The 17,511-nt window shown below is 57.3% G+C and overlaps 1 protein-coding gene across 1 annotated transcript; it reads right to left on the bottom strand.

Annotated features, from left to right (window-relative positions):
• Window positions 1-898: 898 nt before the first annotated feature.
• Window positions 899-16,744, bottom strand: MFGE8 (milk fat globule EGF and factor V/VIII domain containing). The gene is made up of 9 exons (XM_075557845.1): window positions 16,589-16,744; window positions 13,616-13,741; window positions 13,187-13,318; window positions 10,851-11,032; window positions 10,212-10,367; window positions 9,505-9,649; window positions 2,588-2,772; window positions 1,763-1,918; window positions 899-1,652 (listed from the first exon to the last, which is right to left on the bottom strand). The coding sequence occupies exons 1-9, from the start codon at window positions 16,659-16,661 to the stop codon at window positions 1,509-1,511; spliced, it is 1,299 nt and encodes a 432-aa protein (XP_075413960.1). The 5' UTR covers window positions 16,662-16,744; the 3' UTR covers window positions 899-1,508.
• Window positions 16,745-17,511: the final 767 nt, after the last annotated feature.

Here is a 17,511-nt window from a genome sequence, read left to right as displayed (position 1 = left end):
GCCAGGCTCGCTGCTGCCAGGAGGGGTGCATGGTGGAACGGAAAGTTTGGCCCTGAAAATCCACCCTGTATACCAATCCCAAATACTAAGGTGGCTTCCCAAATCCTTGTTCCCTCCCTCTCCTTTATGGGCCGGCCCCACCCGCTCCCCCCATGCCCAGCCCTGGCCTGTTTTGCCCCCCCTACTAGCCACTGCCCCAGTGGGAGGGCAGGGCAGTCCTCCAGCCTTGGAGTGAGCAGGCCAGTGGCCTCCCTGTGCTCACTTGGCAGAGCCTCTGCCACCGCCTCCCTCTCCCACCACTCCTTCCCCCCACCACCTGGCATCTGTAATAGTTTCTCCAGCCCCCAGCTCCAGCGGCAGAGAAGGGAGAAACTGATGAAGGTGGCCAGCAGCCTGTCTGGTTGTCTCAGAAGCTGGCGCACTGTGAACCCTTCACCACACTCTGGACAACCCAGTCCCGGCCTGCTGGGGTCCAGGGGCAGGCCTCTGGGGCTTCTGAAAAGTCAGTTGCCGTCAACTTGGAACTCATGGTGAGCCCGCGTGTGCCAGAGCAAGGCTGGGCTCCACAGGATTTTCAGTGGATGCTTTTCCAGTAGATAGTAGCCAGGCTTTTCTTCTGAGGTGCCTGTGGCGGGGGTGGGGTGAGCAGGTCACCCTTTGCACCAGGCCACAGGCAGCACTCCGGATGGAGCGGGCCCTGAGGGCTGTCTCCAACACCTGTTGCACTCCTGGCCGGCCGACAGGAACCCCGCCAATGGTCTTCTCCTTGTTCCTGCAGCTCCACGACTTGTAGCCGAGAGGGAGACGGCAGAAACCTGGGGGTCAGGCTTGGACGGAGAGTGGAGGCGCCAACCCAAGCCCACTACCCCAAAGCAATTAAGAATGCAACCACAAGAGCCCCAGTGGATGACATAAATATATTCTGGAAGCTGTCTGTGTATTCTAGATGAAGAACCAGCTGAAGTGCCCTCCCCCCTTACCCAGTCACCAAACACGTCTCTCCAGAGAGCCTCTCCACCTCTGCGTCTCTCTGGGCTTCAGGACAAGGGGCATGAGAAGTCTCCTGGGACCAAAGGGGGAGGGAGGTCTCGGGGAGATAAGGGACAAGTGTCTGGAGGCAGGTGACCTCCAGTCTGGGTCAGGGTGGTGTTATCTTCCAGCCTGTGGCCTTTGCTGGGTCACAGGGTTATGGCTGAGTAAAGGGATGTGGACATGTAGGCCTGTCCAGGGTCCCCCAGTGCCTGGAGAAGCCACACCCGCTCCTGAGCCCCTCCTGTTCCACCCCAGACCCAAGAGAAAGCGGTGGCATAAGGGCAACCTACCCCCCAGGGGGTGCTGGGGGAGGTTAGGGGTCAGTACGAGGGAAGTGGTGGCCAGTGGCTGGCACCTCCTTTGACACCTCTTCTCACCCCACGTCTGCTCTGGCTACAATCGGAAGGAAGCAGGGGGCCAGCCCACTGAAGCAGAGTGGCGCTAATCCTCCCCAGCCCCTCGGCCTGAGCCAGGGGCTACAACTCGCAGCCCAGCAGCTCCATCCGCAGGGTGATGCGGTTGTGCCAGGCCACGGGCAGCACTCGGACGTAGCGGGCCTTGAAGGGCGTCTCAAACACATTCTTCTTGTGTGAGTTGTTGTCCGAGTTCCCGGGGAAGATCTGGAAGCAGAGCACCGGGGCATCAGACCCCTCTCACCCACAACCCCCAGCTCAGACCTCCGGGTGCCCGAAAGAGGTGAGGGGAGGACATACGGGCAGACACTACTCACCCTGCTGTCCACCGCCCCGCGCTCCTTATACTCGGTCCAATGCTGGCCGTCGTCACTGTGGGCCACCTTGTAGGCAGCCACATACTGGATGTAGCCAAAGTCCCGGGCCCCCTGGGTGATGATGCCCGTCACGCGCCTTGGGGATCCCAGGTCGACCTACAAGAGACCCTTGTCTTGCTCCACCCTGTCTCCACTGCGGTGGGGCGAGGCAGGCACGCCGGGCTCAGACGCAGACTATACCACCAATGAGGCTTCGATGTCGGGGTTCCACCCCGGCCCAGAGCAGCATTACCTGCCCTGGAGCCCCTTCTCCCCCAGGCTGTCCAAGCCTTACACTGCCAACCAGTACACACACCCACTCCGGGTGTGTTTTCCATTCCAGCCAAACCCAGGGCTGCCTGCCGACGGTCTTACTTGGGGTCAGAGTCCCCAGAGGCCATGGGGTGGGTCTCCCTCCTCCATCCCATCCTGCTGGCCTGGGCTGAGCCTTCTCCCCCTTAGGGAAGCTAAAGAAAGTAGCTGTCCCCCAAGGCTGCACACACGTGAACACACACAAGCGCGCGCACACACACTCATTCCTTCTGTGACTCTCCTCCTCAGATCCCTGGTGGATACAGCACTGCGCCCCCCTCACCCCCCTCCTTGGACTTATAGAATCAGGATAAAGGAGGGGTGCGGGGGAGGAACAAGACAGAAAGTCAGAGAACAAACAGCGTTCAGAAAGCCTCCAGGGAATGGAAGGCTGGGCTGGGTGGGGTCAAAGATTGGAGGTCCCAGGTGACCCGAGCCCCCCACCCATCCCCCACCCAGAGGGCCTGGCCCCACCTGCAGCCACTCGGAAGCACTGTTGCTCTGGGCGGTCCAGGCGTTGAACTTGCCCTGCATGTCCAGGCGCGCATAGGAGGGATGCCAGCTGAAGGCACTCAGGCCCCAGGTCTTGAAGAAGCTAGAGGCGGAGATCTGCCGGTCGGGGATGGTGCCGTCCTTCATGCCCAGGGAGTTGGAGCAACCTGCCAGCGGGAGACACCTGAATGCACGGGCTCCCATGGAGCGAGCACAGGACAGGGCAGGGACGAGGCCCAGACATCTGGCACAGCAGGAAGATGGCCCTCTCATGCGCCATCTCAGCTCCCAGCCCCGGTCTAGACTGGCTCCCCAACAGATCGCTCAAGACGTCCCAACTCCCCCCACCTAGCCCCAGACAGTCCCCTCATTTCCACTCACTGTCCAGGCCTGTCATCAACCAGCAACACCATCAATAATAAGCATGACCAAACCAGTTGCCAGCAAGTGATTCTGATTCATGGTGACTCCACATTTCCAACTGGGACTGAGGCCCTAGGGCAGTGGATTATGAATTGGATTGCTGACCTTGTGGTCAGTAGTTCAAAACCAGCCTCTCCATGAGAGAAAGGTGAGGCTCTCTACTCCATTAGCCTCTCGGTCTCGGAAACCCACAGGAGCAGCTCCACCCTGTCCTACACAGTGGGTTGCCACGAGTCCGGATTGCCTTGAAGGCAGAAGGGATTCTGACTGCCGGCACACCCGACATTTGTTGATTAAAGCTTACTCAATCTATAAAATTGATCATCTAAAATGGAAGCTCCTACCTAACGCACAAAAAGAAAACATGATGGGGGGATGGTGGTGGTGGGAATAAGTCAAGTCTATTAAAAAGCCTTTGAATCTTCCACAAAGGACTATTGTCAGTGTCACACTGATCCCATATCCCATTGCACAAAGGAGAAAACTGAGGCTGGGAGTCTGTAGCCACCATGCCACGGCCCTCTTCTCTACCCTCCACGGGCTACACCCCACCGTGAAGGTCTACCCAGCAATGACAAGCACCCTGCCTGCGGCCACTCAGCATCCACACCCAGCAGCCCCTCCTCGGTGACTATGGGGGTTCCACAAGGCAGCGCATCTCCCCGAGTGTGGGCCAGCCGAGGGCTGCTTCTAAAGCTTCACCCAGTCGCTCAGGAGTGGGCCCATTGCTTCATGTGCATCTGGAAGTGGCCGCCAGGATGAACCCCGAGAACCCCCAGGAGAGTGCCGGCATAGTTCACACTTTGCAGAATCCAGCGTCCAGGACTTCCATTCCCTGGGGGAATAGGAGGCTGGCCAGGTGCTGGGAGCAGGCTCCACCACGTGGCTCTCTCCCCGCCGTGGCGCTGCTGAGGAGCGTGGAAGCAGAGCGGGCTCTGCATGGGGTCCACACTTTAAAGCCACCCCCTGCTCCTGAAGCAGGAGCCGTTCTACTGTAAGGAACCACAGCCCTGGGGACGCACAGGGATGCTTCCAGGCTGCCTTCTAGGCATGTTGTGAGCCAGAGTCGACCGGATGGCAGGAGGAGAGTCCCCCATGGCCGGCCGGGATGTCGGGAGCCTCACCATTAAAGACAGTTGCCTCCTGGGTGCTGACAACATCGGCCAGTGATGCCACCAGCTCCTGCTGACCAACCTCATCCCCCAACACCTGGGGAGGCCTCAGGCAGTCTACAGCCTGGGGAGGCTCTGCAGGGAGCACCGTCAATCCTGCAGCACCTGCTCCAGGTGCACCCATCATTTGCTTCCAGTGGTCCGTTCCCTGTGTCCTATGGCCTCACCAGGCAGTTGCAGGCAATGGGGAGAACTGGGGCCAGGGCAGGCCACTCAGACCCGAGGCAGTGCATCACTACCCACATGCCCCCGGGATGGCTCCAGTCCTCAGCCATGCACCACGTTTCCACCCGTAAATGTGGAAGGCAGCCCCGCAGTTCTTCCCCCAGATCATCTTGTACCGCTGAGGATTTGCACTCTTGTGAAGGAGAGGACTCCTTTCGGCAGGCCTGAAGTCTTGCTCAGAGTCTGCCACATTTCTGTTGATCCTCTACCCCACTCACCACCCCCCACCGAGCATGATGTCCTTCTCCAGGGACCAGTCCCAAAGTAGGTGAGACAGCCTCGCCATCCTCTCTTTGAAGATGCATGTGGGCTCTGCTGCCTCCAAGGCAGATTGGTTTAATCTTTGGGCAGTCCATACTTTGAAACTATGCTGGTTTCAGTCAGGGGGACTTCAGTCTTCCAAGTGACAGTTTTGCTCTTCAACACTTGTGAGGGGTCTGTTGCAGCGGGTTTGCTTACGCTATAATGTCATTTAATATAATCAAGTCCTATCAGTAGTCCCCCAAATAACAGCTGCCACCTGTCCCAGGATACGCACACAGATCTTTAAATGGTCCACAGGCCTTGCCCAATATGGTCCCAACGGCCTCTCCAGTCTCACCCCCCACCCAGCATCCCCAACCCCCTGTAGGTATCAGCCCCACAGGCCTGCCTTTCTTCTGTCCTTCACCTCAGGGCCTTTGCACTTGATCCCCCCCGCCTGGAGCATTCCTTCCAAGCTTCTCCTGTGTCTGGCTCCCCACTCAAAGGCCATCCCAACAGAGAAGTCCCAAGCTACCTCTTCTACTCTACTCCCCGGCCCTTGTCACCTCCACTTTAAGAGTTCAGAACCACCATCTGATCTGCCGCTATTTGCTCCCTGTTTTCAGCCGTTCACCTTCCCACAGGGGGTCAGGAATCTCTCCTAGAGCTGGGTGCTCAGTAAACCAAAGACCACGCCCACCTGACCCCCACCCCCGCCGCCATGGAATCAATACCAACTCATAGTGAGCCAACGCACAGAGAACTGCTCCTCAGGGTGTCTAACACTATATTTTTACAGGAGCAGAGAGCCCCATCTTTCTTCCCTGTAGGGGCTGGAGGCGGAGGGGGGAGGTGTTGTACCACCAACCTTTGGGGTCAGCCATCCGGTGCTCCCCAGTACACCTCCGGGGTTCATCGTACTAAAAAGTACAAACTCACGGCCAGTGAGTCGATGCCGACTCGTAACAAACCAACCCTGCAGGACAGGGTAGAACTGCCCCTGTGAGTTCTAGTCTGCCCTAGGACTAGAACACTTTACGGGGTGGAAAGCCTCAGCTTCAAGAAGTGGCGACCTCCTGGGCTGCCTAACCCTTTTTTATACGGCCGTCGAGATGATCAGTGGACACTGAAGGGGACTATGGTGGTTACAGAATCTAGTGTCAATTTGGGATTTGAGAGGATTAAGAGTGAAGGGTGGAGTCTAGTCTGTCAATCAGGTTCTAGCCAATGAGGCCTCTGTGTGGGCATGGCCTTCTCCTGACTCACTCCCTGAGAGACGCTCTACTGACAAGACACATGACATTAGCTGATAGACTCTGTGCCCTGGGAACTGGAGAAACCATATGGAGACCCCTGCCTGCCCGGAGATGCTTACAATGCCACTGGATCCACAAGACTTTGCACCCACTGGCCTGTGATCTTCCTGCATTTGGCATCATTGCATGTGTTTCGTAAGTCTGAAGAGGACTTTATAGCTTGGTATCAGACATGTGAGCTAATATTGGATTTATAGACTTGATCTGGACTGGGTTGGGATGTTTTCTCAATATTCAACTGCTCTTGTATACAAAGTTCTTACACCCAAAAAAGGGACCTCCCCAATGGTAAGGCTACACTAGGATGTTGTAGTAGTACCTACCGCTCAGGGACCCTCAACCCACTGCTGGACACTGTGTGTACTTTGTACCAAGGCTGGATGCCATCCTCAGGATAGCGCCCAGGCCTAGGTCTGCCCTCCCAGTCTTTGTGGACTCGTGGCCATTACGGGTAGTAAGTATTGTTTCGGAGGCTTTCTTGGCTGTAATTGCAGGTGATGCGTTCAAACTAACAAACTTCAGACTACTATCCCCCCACCGCCCCACCATCAATAATTTGAACCAAGATTGGGTGATGCTGAGAATCTGATTGAGCCAATTACCTCATCCTCAAATGCATCTGGGCTTTGAAGACACCGACCCGGGCTTCTAAAGGTGAGCATTGCTACATCCCCAATAAAATTCCAGAGCTTCTTAGACATTCATGAAACTGACCGCCCTACCCCTCAGTCGACCAGCCAAGCCACTGCTCAGACAGAGACTAGAACCTCTGACCAATGGAGTCTGCCAGCCAGTTCAGGGCCGAGAGATGTTTTATTGGTGTTTATTAAACCTGTTACTCTTAGTATATATATATATGGAAAGGAAATAAAACACCTTAAATTATATTGTGAACAGCAGAATTGTACAAAAGGCAGATATCTAAAGAAGGTGACTCATCACCTATCTGGATAGCCTAAGAAGTAGATTGCACCCGCTGCCCACATTACCCAATGTGAACGGGGCCCCAGCAGATGTCCAAGATACAGTGGGAGAAAACTGCAGAAAAAACTTCACGAGTGACCAATGGCGCTACAGGGGACAGCACCGGAGACCCAGTCTGTGACCTGACCCCACCACACCGAGGCAACACGCTGGGGGAGTGCAGCGGAACAGCAAGGGAATGGAGCGGCAAGGTCCCCAGGGAATGCTGAAAGTGTACTTTGGGGCCAGGGCATGGTGCCCCAACAGACTGGACTGGAAAACACGCCTAAAGGCCAACAAACGATCCTTGAACTAACTACAAAAAAATAAAATAAAAAAACTCATGAAAGGTCAGGTTCACAGGACCGCCAGGGCTATCCTGCACTGAACTTTGAACAGAAATGAATCCTGCAGGTCACTTTTCAACAAAATGACCATTGACTCCTAAAATAAACTAGTGATTGCCAGGCCTTTCTGCAGGTGGACTGGAACTAGTTTGCCAGGCCTTTATGCGGGTGGACTGGAACTACCAACGTTGAGTAGCTGAGAGCAAGCCTTTCGTGCCGCCTGGGAACCTCTAGTACTCACTAATTCAGAGTGCCCTATAAAACAGTAGAGCCGCCTCCCCCTCCTCAAATTTCCCACTGCTTCCCTCTTCAGAAACGGACTGCCAGGTCTTTGCTCCGTGTAACCACTGATGGTTCCAACTCCAGCCTTTCCGTGAGTAGCCAGTGATTAGCCACCGACTGCAGGCTGTGTTTCACTCGTTGCCGAAATAAGGCTCAAAGGGAACACACACACGCGCGCACGCGCACACACACGCCACCAGACAGGTAGAAAACTCAGTGCTGAGCAATGCTAGGTGGTGTCTGGGGCAGGAAAACAAAAAAACGGAGCCCAGGAGCAGGAGAGTACACTGGGGCTGCTCTTTGCTAAGACACATGCAGTCCTGCCTGGGAGCCTGCAGTCCGTCTTGCGGCCAGCAGGTGGCTGCAAAGTCAGGAAAATAGAACGCAGGGCTGAGCACAGACAGAACAGAGGCACAGAAACCTAGGGCCCCACTACCCCTTGGCTCCACTTAATCAAGGAGGACATTTTTCCTGGGTCAGCTGAAACCGGTTTCTTTCTGCTTCTCCCACCTCTGCATCTCCCTTGGAAGGGGAGCAGAAAGCATCTGTCCCAGCCTTATGGCCCTAGAAGCCCCCAGGTTTCCCCCGAATGAAGTCTACAGGTCGGAGGTGAGGGAAAGACACTGGATGGACAGACAGGTGGATGTCTGAAGCCCTGTGAACGAGTAGAAGCTTTTAATATCTCTGAGAGGTGTGCCCTTGATAAATAACTCATCTAACCTGAGTTTCCTCATTTGAGCATTCACTCACTCACACATCAAATATTCACTGAGTGCTTCCAAAGATGTTAAGGGCGCCCTCGAGGCACGGGGTTAAATGCCCGAGCTGCTCATCAAGAGGTCAGCCGTTCTGGCCACTGAGCAGGAGAGAGATAGGTCAGCCTGTTTCTGTGAGGACTAACCCTCAGAAAGGCCTTGGGCAGTTCCTTCGCCCTGTCCCATAGGACATCTGTGTCAGGCTCCCCTCAGCAGCAGCAGCCTTGGCGGTTTCTGTACCGAGTAAAGGAATCCCTGGGTGGGGCCGATGGTTAAACACTTGACTGTGAGCCCCAAGATCGGTGGTTCAAATCTACGCAGAGGCGCCTGGCCATCAGCTGGCCAAAAAAGAAGTCAGTCTTGGAAGCCCAGAGAGCCCAGCTGTACCCCGGCCATGGGGGCTGCCACAGTCCAGTCCACTGGGGACAACTATGACTAGCGAGCACAGAGATGGGGCAAGGGGCGGTGTGGGCACTTGGAATATGGCTGAAAGTCAACTCCCTGCCCTCAGAGAGCGAGCCCGGAACGAAGGTCACAGCTCACAGAACCAACCAAAATCAGTGAAAATTCATTGAAACCAGCAAAGCATCCCACTGAGGTATAGAGGCAGGCTGCAGATCACACTGCCTCGTGTACAGCCCAGTCACTCCCAAACCAGCGCTGATGTTTATCATCATTTAAAACTTGAGGGGCATGCAGGTATGTCCTTGTGATGACGACCAGCAGGTATTAAACACTCTGACCGGCATCAAAACACTATTATTACTGTATTCTCAGACTTACCATCATTATATTACTCTGCTAAAGGTGTTTCATGTGCCCGGAAGTGTTTCTTTAATATTTTTATGCATACAAAGGTACACAATATACATGAACTCAGACAAGTGTTTACCTAACTGAAGCTACCTGTTTGGAATGTACGTACACATTCGACTTAGACACCAGCTCATAACAGAACTGGCTCATCATCTGGGGCTCCCTGTAATGTGCTTTGGTCCTCACCAACCACAATGCCCAGAGCCACAAGGTGGCCGAGGGTAAGTGTCTGAGCAAGACTGCTGCTGGCCACATGAGCCCCATCGCCTGCACTCCTGGCCACCATGTGAGGCCCGGCTTTGGGCCTGGCTGCTGCCCCCAAGCCCAGCTTGGCTGAGAGAGGCCCCAGGCACTCACCATTCAGCTCACAGCCCAGCAGCTCGAAGCGCAGAGTGCAGCCCCGGCGGCAGACCACGGGGACCAGCCTCACATACTGCGTCTCCAGAGGAGGTTCAAACATGTTCCTCTTCAGGCCACTTTTGTCCTCGTTCCCCACAAACACCTGGGCAGGAAGAGCAGCTCAGATGAGAGGGACCAGCAGGGCTGGGAGGGACTAAGTCGAGCTAGGAGGTGCTCGGCTATAAGTCTTCCTACAGCACCCAACAGACTACCCTTCCGATACCCTCCTTGGTCAGCATGGGGCTCAGCGCATTCACCCAGAGCTACCTGGGTCTGTGTGTCCGCTGCTCAAGATACCTTTAAGCGTATCAACAAATGGTAGGTACATTGTGCATGGTGCCTACTTGGCCGCGGCATCCTTGAGGAGTGGACAACCTGCTCCGCTGTCCGTAGTGACCCTGGAGCCTCAGCATGCACCCCAGCTCTGCCACTACCCTCAATTCGCCACTATGCCTTTTTGAGTCTCCACTTCTAAAATCCATACAGCGGGCGCCAGCACTTGCACAAGCCTAGCATAGGGCGCGGTCTGGGTTTTCTCATTTCTGAGAACACGACACATCAGCAGGCCCAGCTCCAGACTAATAGACCAGGGCTTCGCCCTCAGGCGGCACTAGAGCCCCAGGGGATCGCTGACGGTGCTTCACTTAGGGCTCCAGCAGGCCCACCTTGTCTCCAAGCCCCTCCGCGTCTTGGATGAACTGGAACTTGCGTCCATCAAGGCTATGGGCCACCTTGAAGGTCCTCAGGTACTCAGCACTGCCCACTCGACTGGCACCCTGAGTCACCACGCCCGTCACCCACATCTTCCGCAGCAGGTTCACCTGGGGGTGGGGTGGGGCGGAGAGCGGTACCTTTATCTCCCAGATTCTTCCCGTCCAAGAGTCAGCTCAACCCATATCCATCACACGCCACATGGGGGGATGGGGGCAGGGGGGATGGACGGACAGTAACACAAGGCGGGGGGACCTATACTCTCCCAGTGAGTACCTGGCAGGGGTGGGGGTGGGGGATACAGCTGCACAGGGCTTTCTCACCTGGTTCTTGCCAGGCTCTGGGTCCAGTGCTCATGGACGCACTTAAGGGGTGCCTCCCGTGATATACTGGGGTCTACTCTCTCTGCACCCAGCCCCCAAACCTGCCTTCCACTGATAGGCACAGATGGCCCTCTTCCTTCACCTGCTGGTACCTGCTGGCTTGCTACTAGGTCCTCCAGTAATGGACCTCCCCGTGAGTGAGCATCTCCATCCGCCCACGCAGGCCCACTCAACCACTCCTTGGAGGGCCAGCTGGTCGCCTGACCACACCTGGATCCAAGGGCTCTTGTCGTAGTTGCTGGCCGTCCAGGCGTTGACGATGCCCGTGAGGTGCAGGCGAGCCAGCTCTGGGCCCCAACGTTGCACGCCCAAGAAGCCCAGGTGCACGGAGGAGGCAGAGATCTGCGAGTCGGCGATGGCACCAGCCTCCATGCCCAGTGGCATGGCGCAGCCTGGGGGAGGAAGCGGCCCGTCATTGGCCAACCAGCCCCACTGACGGGAAAGTACGGCAGTGTGGCCTCTCTGTGGACCCATATCCAGAAAGAGAAGCTTAGGGCCTCTGCCAGAGTGGGGCCACCACAGGACAGCCCTGCAGTGCACAAAGGGGGGAAACAGTGAGGTCAGGCTGGGGTGGGGGTGGAAGAGGGGCCCCGAGGGGGTAGGCCAGGGCTGCCCAGACTAGCCAGTTGAATGTAGTTCCTTTGGCCACCTCATTGCTGTGTGAGGGGTGGGCTGGGGGGAGGGGGAGGAGAGAACCAGAGTGAGCTCCTTTTTCCAGGGATCCCCTGCCCTATCTCCAGCTCCACCCCACCCTAGTCCAGGTCAGCCCTACCCAACCCCAGGCCCAACCCCACCTCCAGCCAACCCTGCCCCACCCCACTTCCAGTCCCAGCCCAGCCCTACCCACCCCCAGGCCCCGCCCCACCTAGCCCAGCCTCCCCTCAGAAGGAGGAGTTTCAGGAACAGGGACCCTGGGAGAGTGTGGGGAACTTCATTCCCCTCTTTCCCACCAACTTTGTAAAGCCCCTCTATCTATGTGCACATGTAATCATCAAAACCTTGACATGCTCCTCTCACCACCCCCCAAGGACCCCTTCCAGGCAGAGGCCCAGAAGCAGGTTCGCTCTGCTGAGCTGCACCCCACAGCCGGGGCTCAGGCCGAAAGGGGTGGTTAGGAAGGAGCGTGAAGCCAGCCACCCAGGGTCAGAGCCACTCAGGGGCTGAACCCAGTCTGCCTCCAGGACCGCCGCTGCCACCACCCAAACCCACTGGGGCTCTGTGACAGAGAACTGCTCAGGAGGGCTTCCGAGATAAAACCTAATGGGCACAGGAAGTTTCATTGTTCTCCCTGGGAACAACGGCTGGGTTTGAACCACCGGCTCACGGAGCAGCCTAATGTCTAGCCCACTGGGCCATTAGGGCTGCTTTGGGCCCACAAGAAGGGGACATAGCGTGCGTTCCTTAGACCTGCGGGGTTGTTCTTTTGGCTCAAGAAAGCACCCCACATAACAATCAGAGATCCCCCTGGGGACCCCAGCCTTTGTGGGGTTACCCATGCCTTCTGTCCAGGTGCTGCCAGACCCAGCTGCAGCAGACCCTGGGTTGAGGAGCCTGAGAGACCGTGGTGGGTAATTCAGCACAGGTACACCATGGTTACCTGGCTCTCAGCATGGTAATTAGTCTCTCCACCTGGCCCCACCCTAGGCTCTGTCTGCCATGGAAGTCTGCCCCCCACCACTTCCACACACATCCCCAGAATCTGAAACACATCGGGCCTCAGCCCGGAGCCCAGAGCACAGGCCTTCGGTGTGACCTCCTGAAGGAGAGGCCGTCCAGGGCTCTTACCTGCCCTCTCCTGGAGCTTGAGTTCCCCAGCCAGGCAGCCCGGCCCAGCCGGAGATGCTGGGAGCCTGAGCCACTGGACTTGAGGCCCCCGAGACTCGGCCTTCCAATCCCATCCACCCCTGGGCCCAGAGAGAGGGGAAGGTCACTGGGGGATGGGAGAACAGGGTAGGAGGGGCTCCACTGAGGTCAGGGCAGAGACCATCGGGCAGCTACTGCAGCGTGTCCCTGGGCACCGACCCAAGAGTCATTATGTGGCTGGGTGGACAGCCAAGCAGGGTCAGCCCCTCTGCACACGCTGGGCCTCTGACAGCCCAACCGACAGTGGTCAGCCTGGGCACTGCCCAGGCATCTGCCTCCCTCCTCCCCCAGTGGGGAAGCCACACCCCACTCAGACCAGGACCAGAAGCGTCAGGCTCACGCCTGATTGACAAACCTCTGGGCCCTAAAGATTAGGAACGGGTTTGTTTTGTCCTCTCAGTAAAAAAGTCCCAAGATTCCCAGTGCCTGGGGAAGCGGCTCTCCCATGACCTTGGGGTCACCACATCCCTCCCTCCTGGGAGCAATGCAGGAGGACAGGAATCTGGGAAGGGCAAAAGATCCCATGCCTCTCCCCTCCCCACCCCCACCTTTTGGCCTCACGGAGGCCCCGCCCCACCTTCCCTCTGTCTAGAGGAGGCCGCACACAGAAATCGGGCCTCCTGGGCCACCAGGACTGGGGCTCAGGGTCCACCCGAGTGAGCAGACACCCCGATAATACTCACTGGTCTCACAGTGGGTGCCCGAGAAGCCCTGAGGACACTTGCAGACATACTGGGTGAAGACGTCCCCTCGATGGGAGTCATGAGTCACCTGACATTCGGCGTCGTTGAGACAAGGGTTCGGGAAACAGGAACCTAGGGAAGCACAGAAAATGGACGGTGCTCAGAACAGAGATGGGCTCAGGTGTGCCTCTTCTCTTCACCACCCCTGTGCCTGATGGGCCCTGGCAAGGGAGGGTCAAGTGGAGGTGAAGCAGCCCAAGCAAGGGAGCCGCCAACCTTCCCAGGTGGCCCGAGTGCCCAGGGCAGTGCCGGCCCACAACAGGAGAGGGGCCCGAGCACCTCTGCCCACTGCAGGAACAGCCCCACAGCCAAGGTCCCTGCAGCTTGGAGCTGGGGTGTGGGGCAGTAGGTGCAGCCCCGGGAGCGTACCTGTCTCAGTCTCCTTGCACTTGGGACCTGTGAAGCCTTCCGGGCAGAGGCAGTAGAAGGGGGCGCCATCCAGGCCCACCAGACAGGTCCCACCATTCAAACACTGGTTGGAGTCACAGAAGTCACCTGCAACGGCAGCCCTGACTTAAAGACAGCAAGACGCTCATTCCATAAACACCGGGGGGTGGGAGTGGGGGGAGGTGGAACAAAAGTGGGCACCATCAAGGTCTCAAGAAGCGAGTGGGGACCGAGTGCACGCATCAACGTGTCAAGGAAGGATGCCATGTGCCTTAGCAGACCCAGGTTGTGCACAGAGCAAGCGGAAGGTGGTCTCTGCCTGGGAGAGAAGGTTCTGGCACTGGGTCTAGCAGAGGGAGGAGGAGCGTGCCGGGCTGGGGGAGGAGTCTAGAACGTCGTGAAGATGAGCAGAAGTATGGAGGACCACAGTGTGGAGCGCAGTGAGGCACGGCTGGAAACGCAGCAACGCTTTGAGTGGGCATCAACTGGATGGCAGTGAGTTTGCTATGAAATTGCCCCTGGAGTTGTGGGCCTTGAGCTCGCTGGGGCTTTGGGATTTCAGGAGAGTCTGCCAGCCTGGAGGAGCCCTGGTGGCATCCTGGGCTATGTATTGGGCTGCTCACTAAAAGGTCAGCAGTTCAAACCCACCAGCCACTCTGGGAGAATGGTGAGCCTTGGAAACCCAAGGAGGCAGTTCTACCCTTGATGGCGGTGGGTTCTGCAGCCTGGGGTGGAGTGAACTTGGGGGCAAGGAAAGAAGATAGTGTATACAGCTAGAGCAGCATTTCTCAGCCTGTGGGTCAGGACCCCTTTGGAGGGGTCGTACAACCCTTTCACAGGGGTCACCCGATTCGTAACAGTAGCAAAATTATGAAGTAGCAACAAAAATAATTTTATGGTTGGGGGGGGGGGTCACCACAACAAGAGGAACTGCATGAAAGGGTCATGGCATGAGGAAGGTTGAGAACTGGTCTAGAAGATCCTGATGACCAGAGTCAGGGGCTGGGGACAGCCTGGGGTGAGGGGAAGTCCAGCCTCGGAGGGACCCACTTGAGTGTCCGAATGGGTGCCTCCTTGGCAGTCCTTCAAGCGCTCCTGTTCTCCATCATGGCGACTGGGGCACCTCTGTCACCGGGCAGTCCCCTCTACCTCTTCAGTCCTTGCTGCTCCTCATGTCTTTCAAATCTGCCTCCCTCCTTATCCTTTCTGCCCCCCCCCCCACCCCCCTCACCAGGGCTTGACAGGCATAGCGCCCTAGATGCTCTCCCGGCCCCTCCGGTCACACTCTCCAATCTGATTCCCAGCCAGCAGCTGGAAGACCCTCCGGGGGAGCCCGTCAGCATCTCTGCAGATGGGCTATTGTAACATTCTAGAATTAGAACAGGCTTCTTGCTCTTTCCTTCCTCGTTTTCTGTTCTTCGTGGGTCGTGGTGGGTTTTGAAGGACGGTAGAGAACCACTGGTCTGTAGACCCAGGGGTGGTCTGTCCCCTGCCTGTGAGGTCACTCTTTACAGGGGTACAGAGCCCCAGTGCTGACCTTGCCCTGAGCAGCGCAATGCATCACCACTGTGCCACTGGGGCTCCTGGCCGCCAGGACCACTGATGAGGCAGGGCCTCGGGAGCTTAAGGCGCTCCCCCGTGAGCTATTAGTCACTGGCTTTAAATAGCAGGTTAAATCCCTCCCCTGCCTGGGAGGCGGAGACACAGCCAAGAGACTTCGGAATGGACAGAGTTCCTGTCCTGACTTGGTCCAATTCCTCCCCCTACAGGTCCAAGTCTCTCCCAAGCCCACGCTGCCCGCCCCAGGGAGGAGCAAAGAATGCGGCAGGAAAAAGGAAATCGAAAGGTGCGCGGACCTGGCCAGCCCCACACACACACACTATCCCCCTACAGGCGCTCCCCAGTTTCAGGAAACGCCTGAAGGTGAGACCCTCACCCTAGTAAGAACCTCCTTTGGGATTTCATATCGAGTCCCTTGGGATCCCACCCCGGCCCCAGCCCCGGCCTTTTGTCAGGCCTCCAGCTCGGGTAGTTTGAGGGCTAAGGCCAAACCTAGCAGCGTCACCCCGGTCCCAGGGGGTGCCAAGTGAAGGCAAAGATGTGCCCCGCCTCAGCTCAGCCAATTCCATTTCTATGAGAAAATCATGGTGGCGGGGGGGGGGGGGGGGGACGCGGCTAGAGACTGAAAAGTTCTTGACCTCATTGCCTCCCCAGTTCTGGTGGGCAGGGGGAGAGGGCCCTCCAGTCCTAGGCACCCCCAGAGCAGCCTGCAGGAGGCCCAGCAGCTGTGGGGCAGAGGGGAGGGCGCACAATGGAGACAGCGCTCTGGCCAAGGCCGCCGAGAGAAGTCAGGGGCCCTCGCAGCACAAGCAGTCCTTCGTCCATCTCAGTCTCCCCTAGGACCTCCAGCCCCAGGCCCCCCTTATCTGGCCGGGCACTATGAAATAGGCGCGGAAGAAACCAACAGCAACCCAACAACAGCGGTGGCGAGCCGGCACTGGCAAGGCGGACTAGAGAAGACTTCCCGGCATTTCCGCAGGGAAAGCTCAACGGTCTCCCCCCACGTCTGGGAAAAGGGAGACTCGGCACCGCCGATTCCTCCCTGGTGCGTTGGCCACACCCCCGTGACGGCGCGCCCCGCTCCGCGCGCGCGCCTCCATCCCGGCCCCAAGGCCACCCTCCGCCGGACGCCCGCCCAGGCGCTTCACCAAAGTTCGTCCACAGAACCAGGAGCGCCCTGGTGGCGCAGCGGGTAGGCGCTCGGCGGCTACCCCGCGGGTTAGCGGCTGGAACCCGCCGCCGCTTCCCTGGAGCGAGGTGGCTATCTGCCCCCGTAACGAGCCCAACCGGTGGAGCCTCGTGGGGTGGCACTGCCCTGTCCCGGGATCCGGGCAGAGGTCAGGCCTGGGGAGGCGGAGGAGGCGCCGCGGCGGGCAGGGCGATCCACGCACTCACCGGAGGCGGCGAAGAGGCCGGGGACGCAGAGGAGCGCGCCGCACAGCGCGGCCAGCAGGCGGGGGCTCGGCATGCTGCGGGCGGGGTGCGGGCTGGCGGGCTCCGGGGCTCGCTGGTGCTTTCTGCTCCTCCCTCGCCGACTGAGATAAACCAGGCGGCGAAGCCCCGCCCAGGGGCCCGAGCCCCGCCCCCTCCGGCCCCGCGCCCCGCCCCGGCCCGCGAAGCCCCGCCCCGGAGGCCCCGGGCCCCGCCCGGGGCGGCCTCTCAGGCTAGGGATTGGAGGCAGAAAGTATTCTTAGTTTAAGGAAATAAACTTTCAGATTTAGGACAAGAATCTAAACTTTATTTATAATTAAAGACGTGCATGTTAAGACCACAGTGGGCACGCTGTTTCACTAATCAGCTTATCAGATTGGCAATGCCGCGTCATTGGCACTGAGAGCGTGAGGCTGTAGAGAACTGGTCCAAACTTGCTTTGCTGGAAGCAGTGTGAATTACTTCAACTTCTCCAAGGACCATAGGGTAATGTCTATCAAAATGGCAAACGCTGAGCCCCTAAACACTAATAATTCCACGTACGGATTTCATTCTACAGAAATTCACGGGTGCAAAACAACATAGATGTTCATAGGAGCATTGTTTGAAATGGATTAAAGATTTTTTTGAGTTTCTAATCAATGCATATTTATTGAGCCTTTATCATTCATCTGGACTTCCACTAATTGTACTTGTAGATATAAAATCACCACATGATGCGGTGTAGTTTTGTTTAATATGTCTCATATCACTTTCAATTATACAAATGATACCCACACCAGTTGTTATTGAGCTCACTCCAATTTGTGGTTACCTATCTAGGTGTGTCAGAATAGAATTGTACTTCTTAGGGTTTTCAATGGTTTCTTTTATTTTTTAATCATTTT

This window comes from Tenrec ecaudatus, chromosome 9 (assembly GCF_050624435.1).
Source record: "Tenrec ecaudatus isolate mTenEca1 chromosome 9, mTenEca1.hap1, whole genome shotgun sequence".
Taxonomy (NCBI): domain Eukaryota; kingdom Metazoa; phylum Chordata; class Mammalia; order Afrosoricida; family Tenrecidae; genus Tenrec; species Tenrec ecaudatus.
This window is presented reverse-complemented; position numbering and strand designations above follow the sequence as displayed.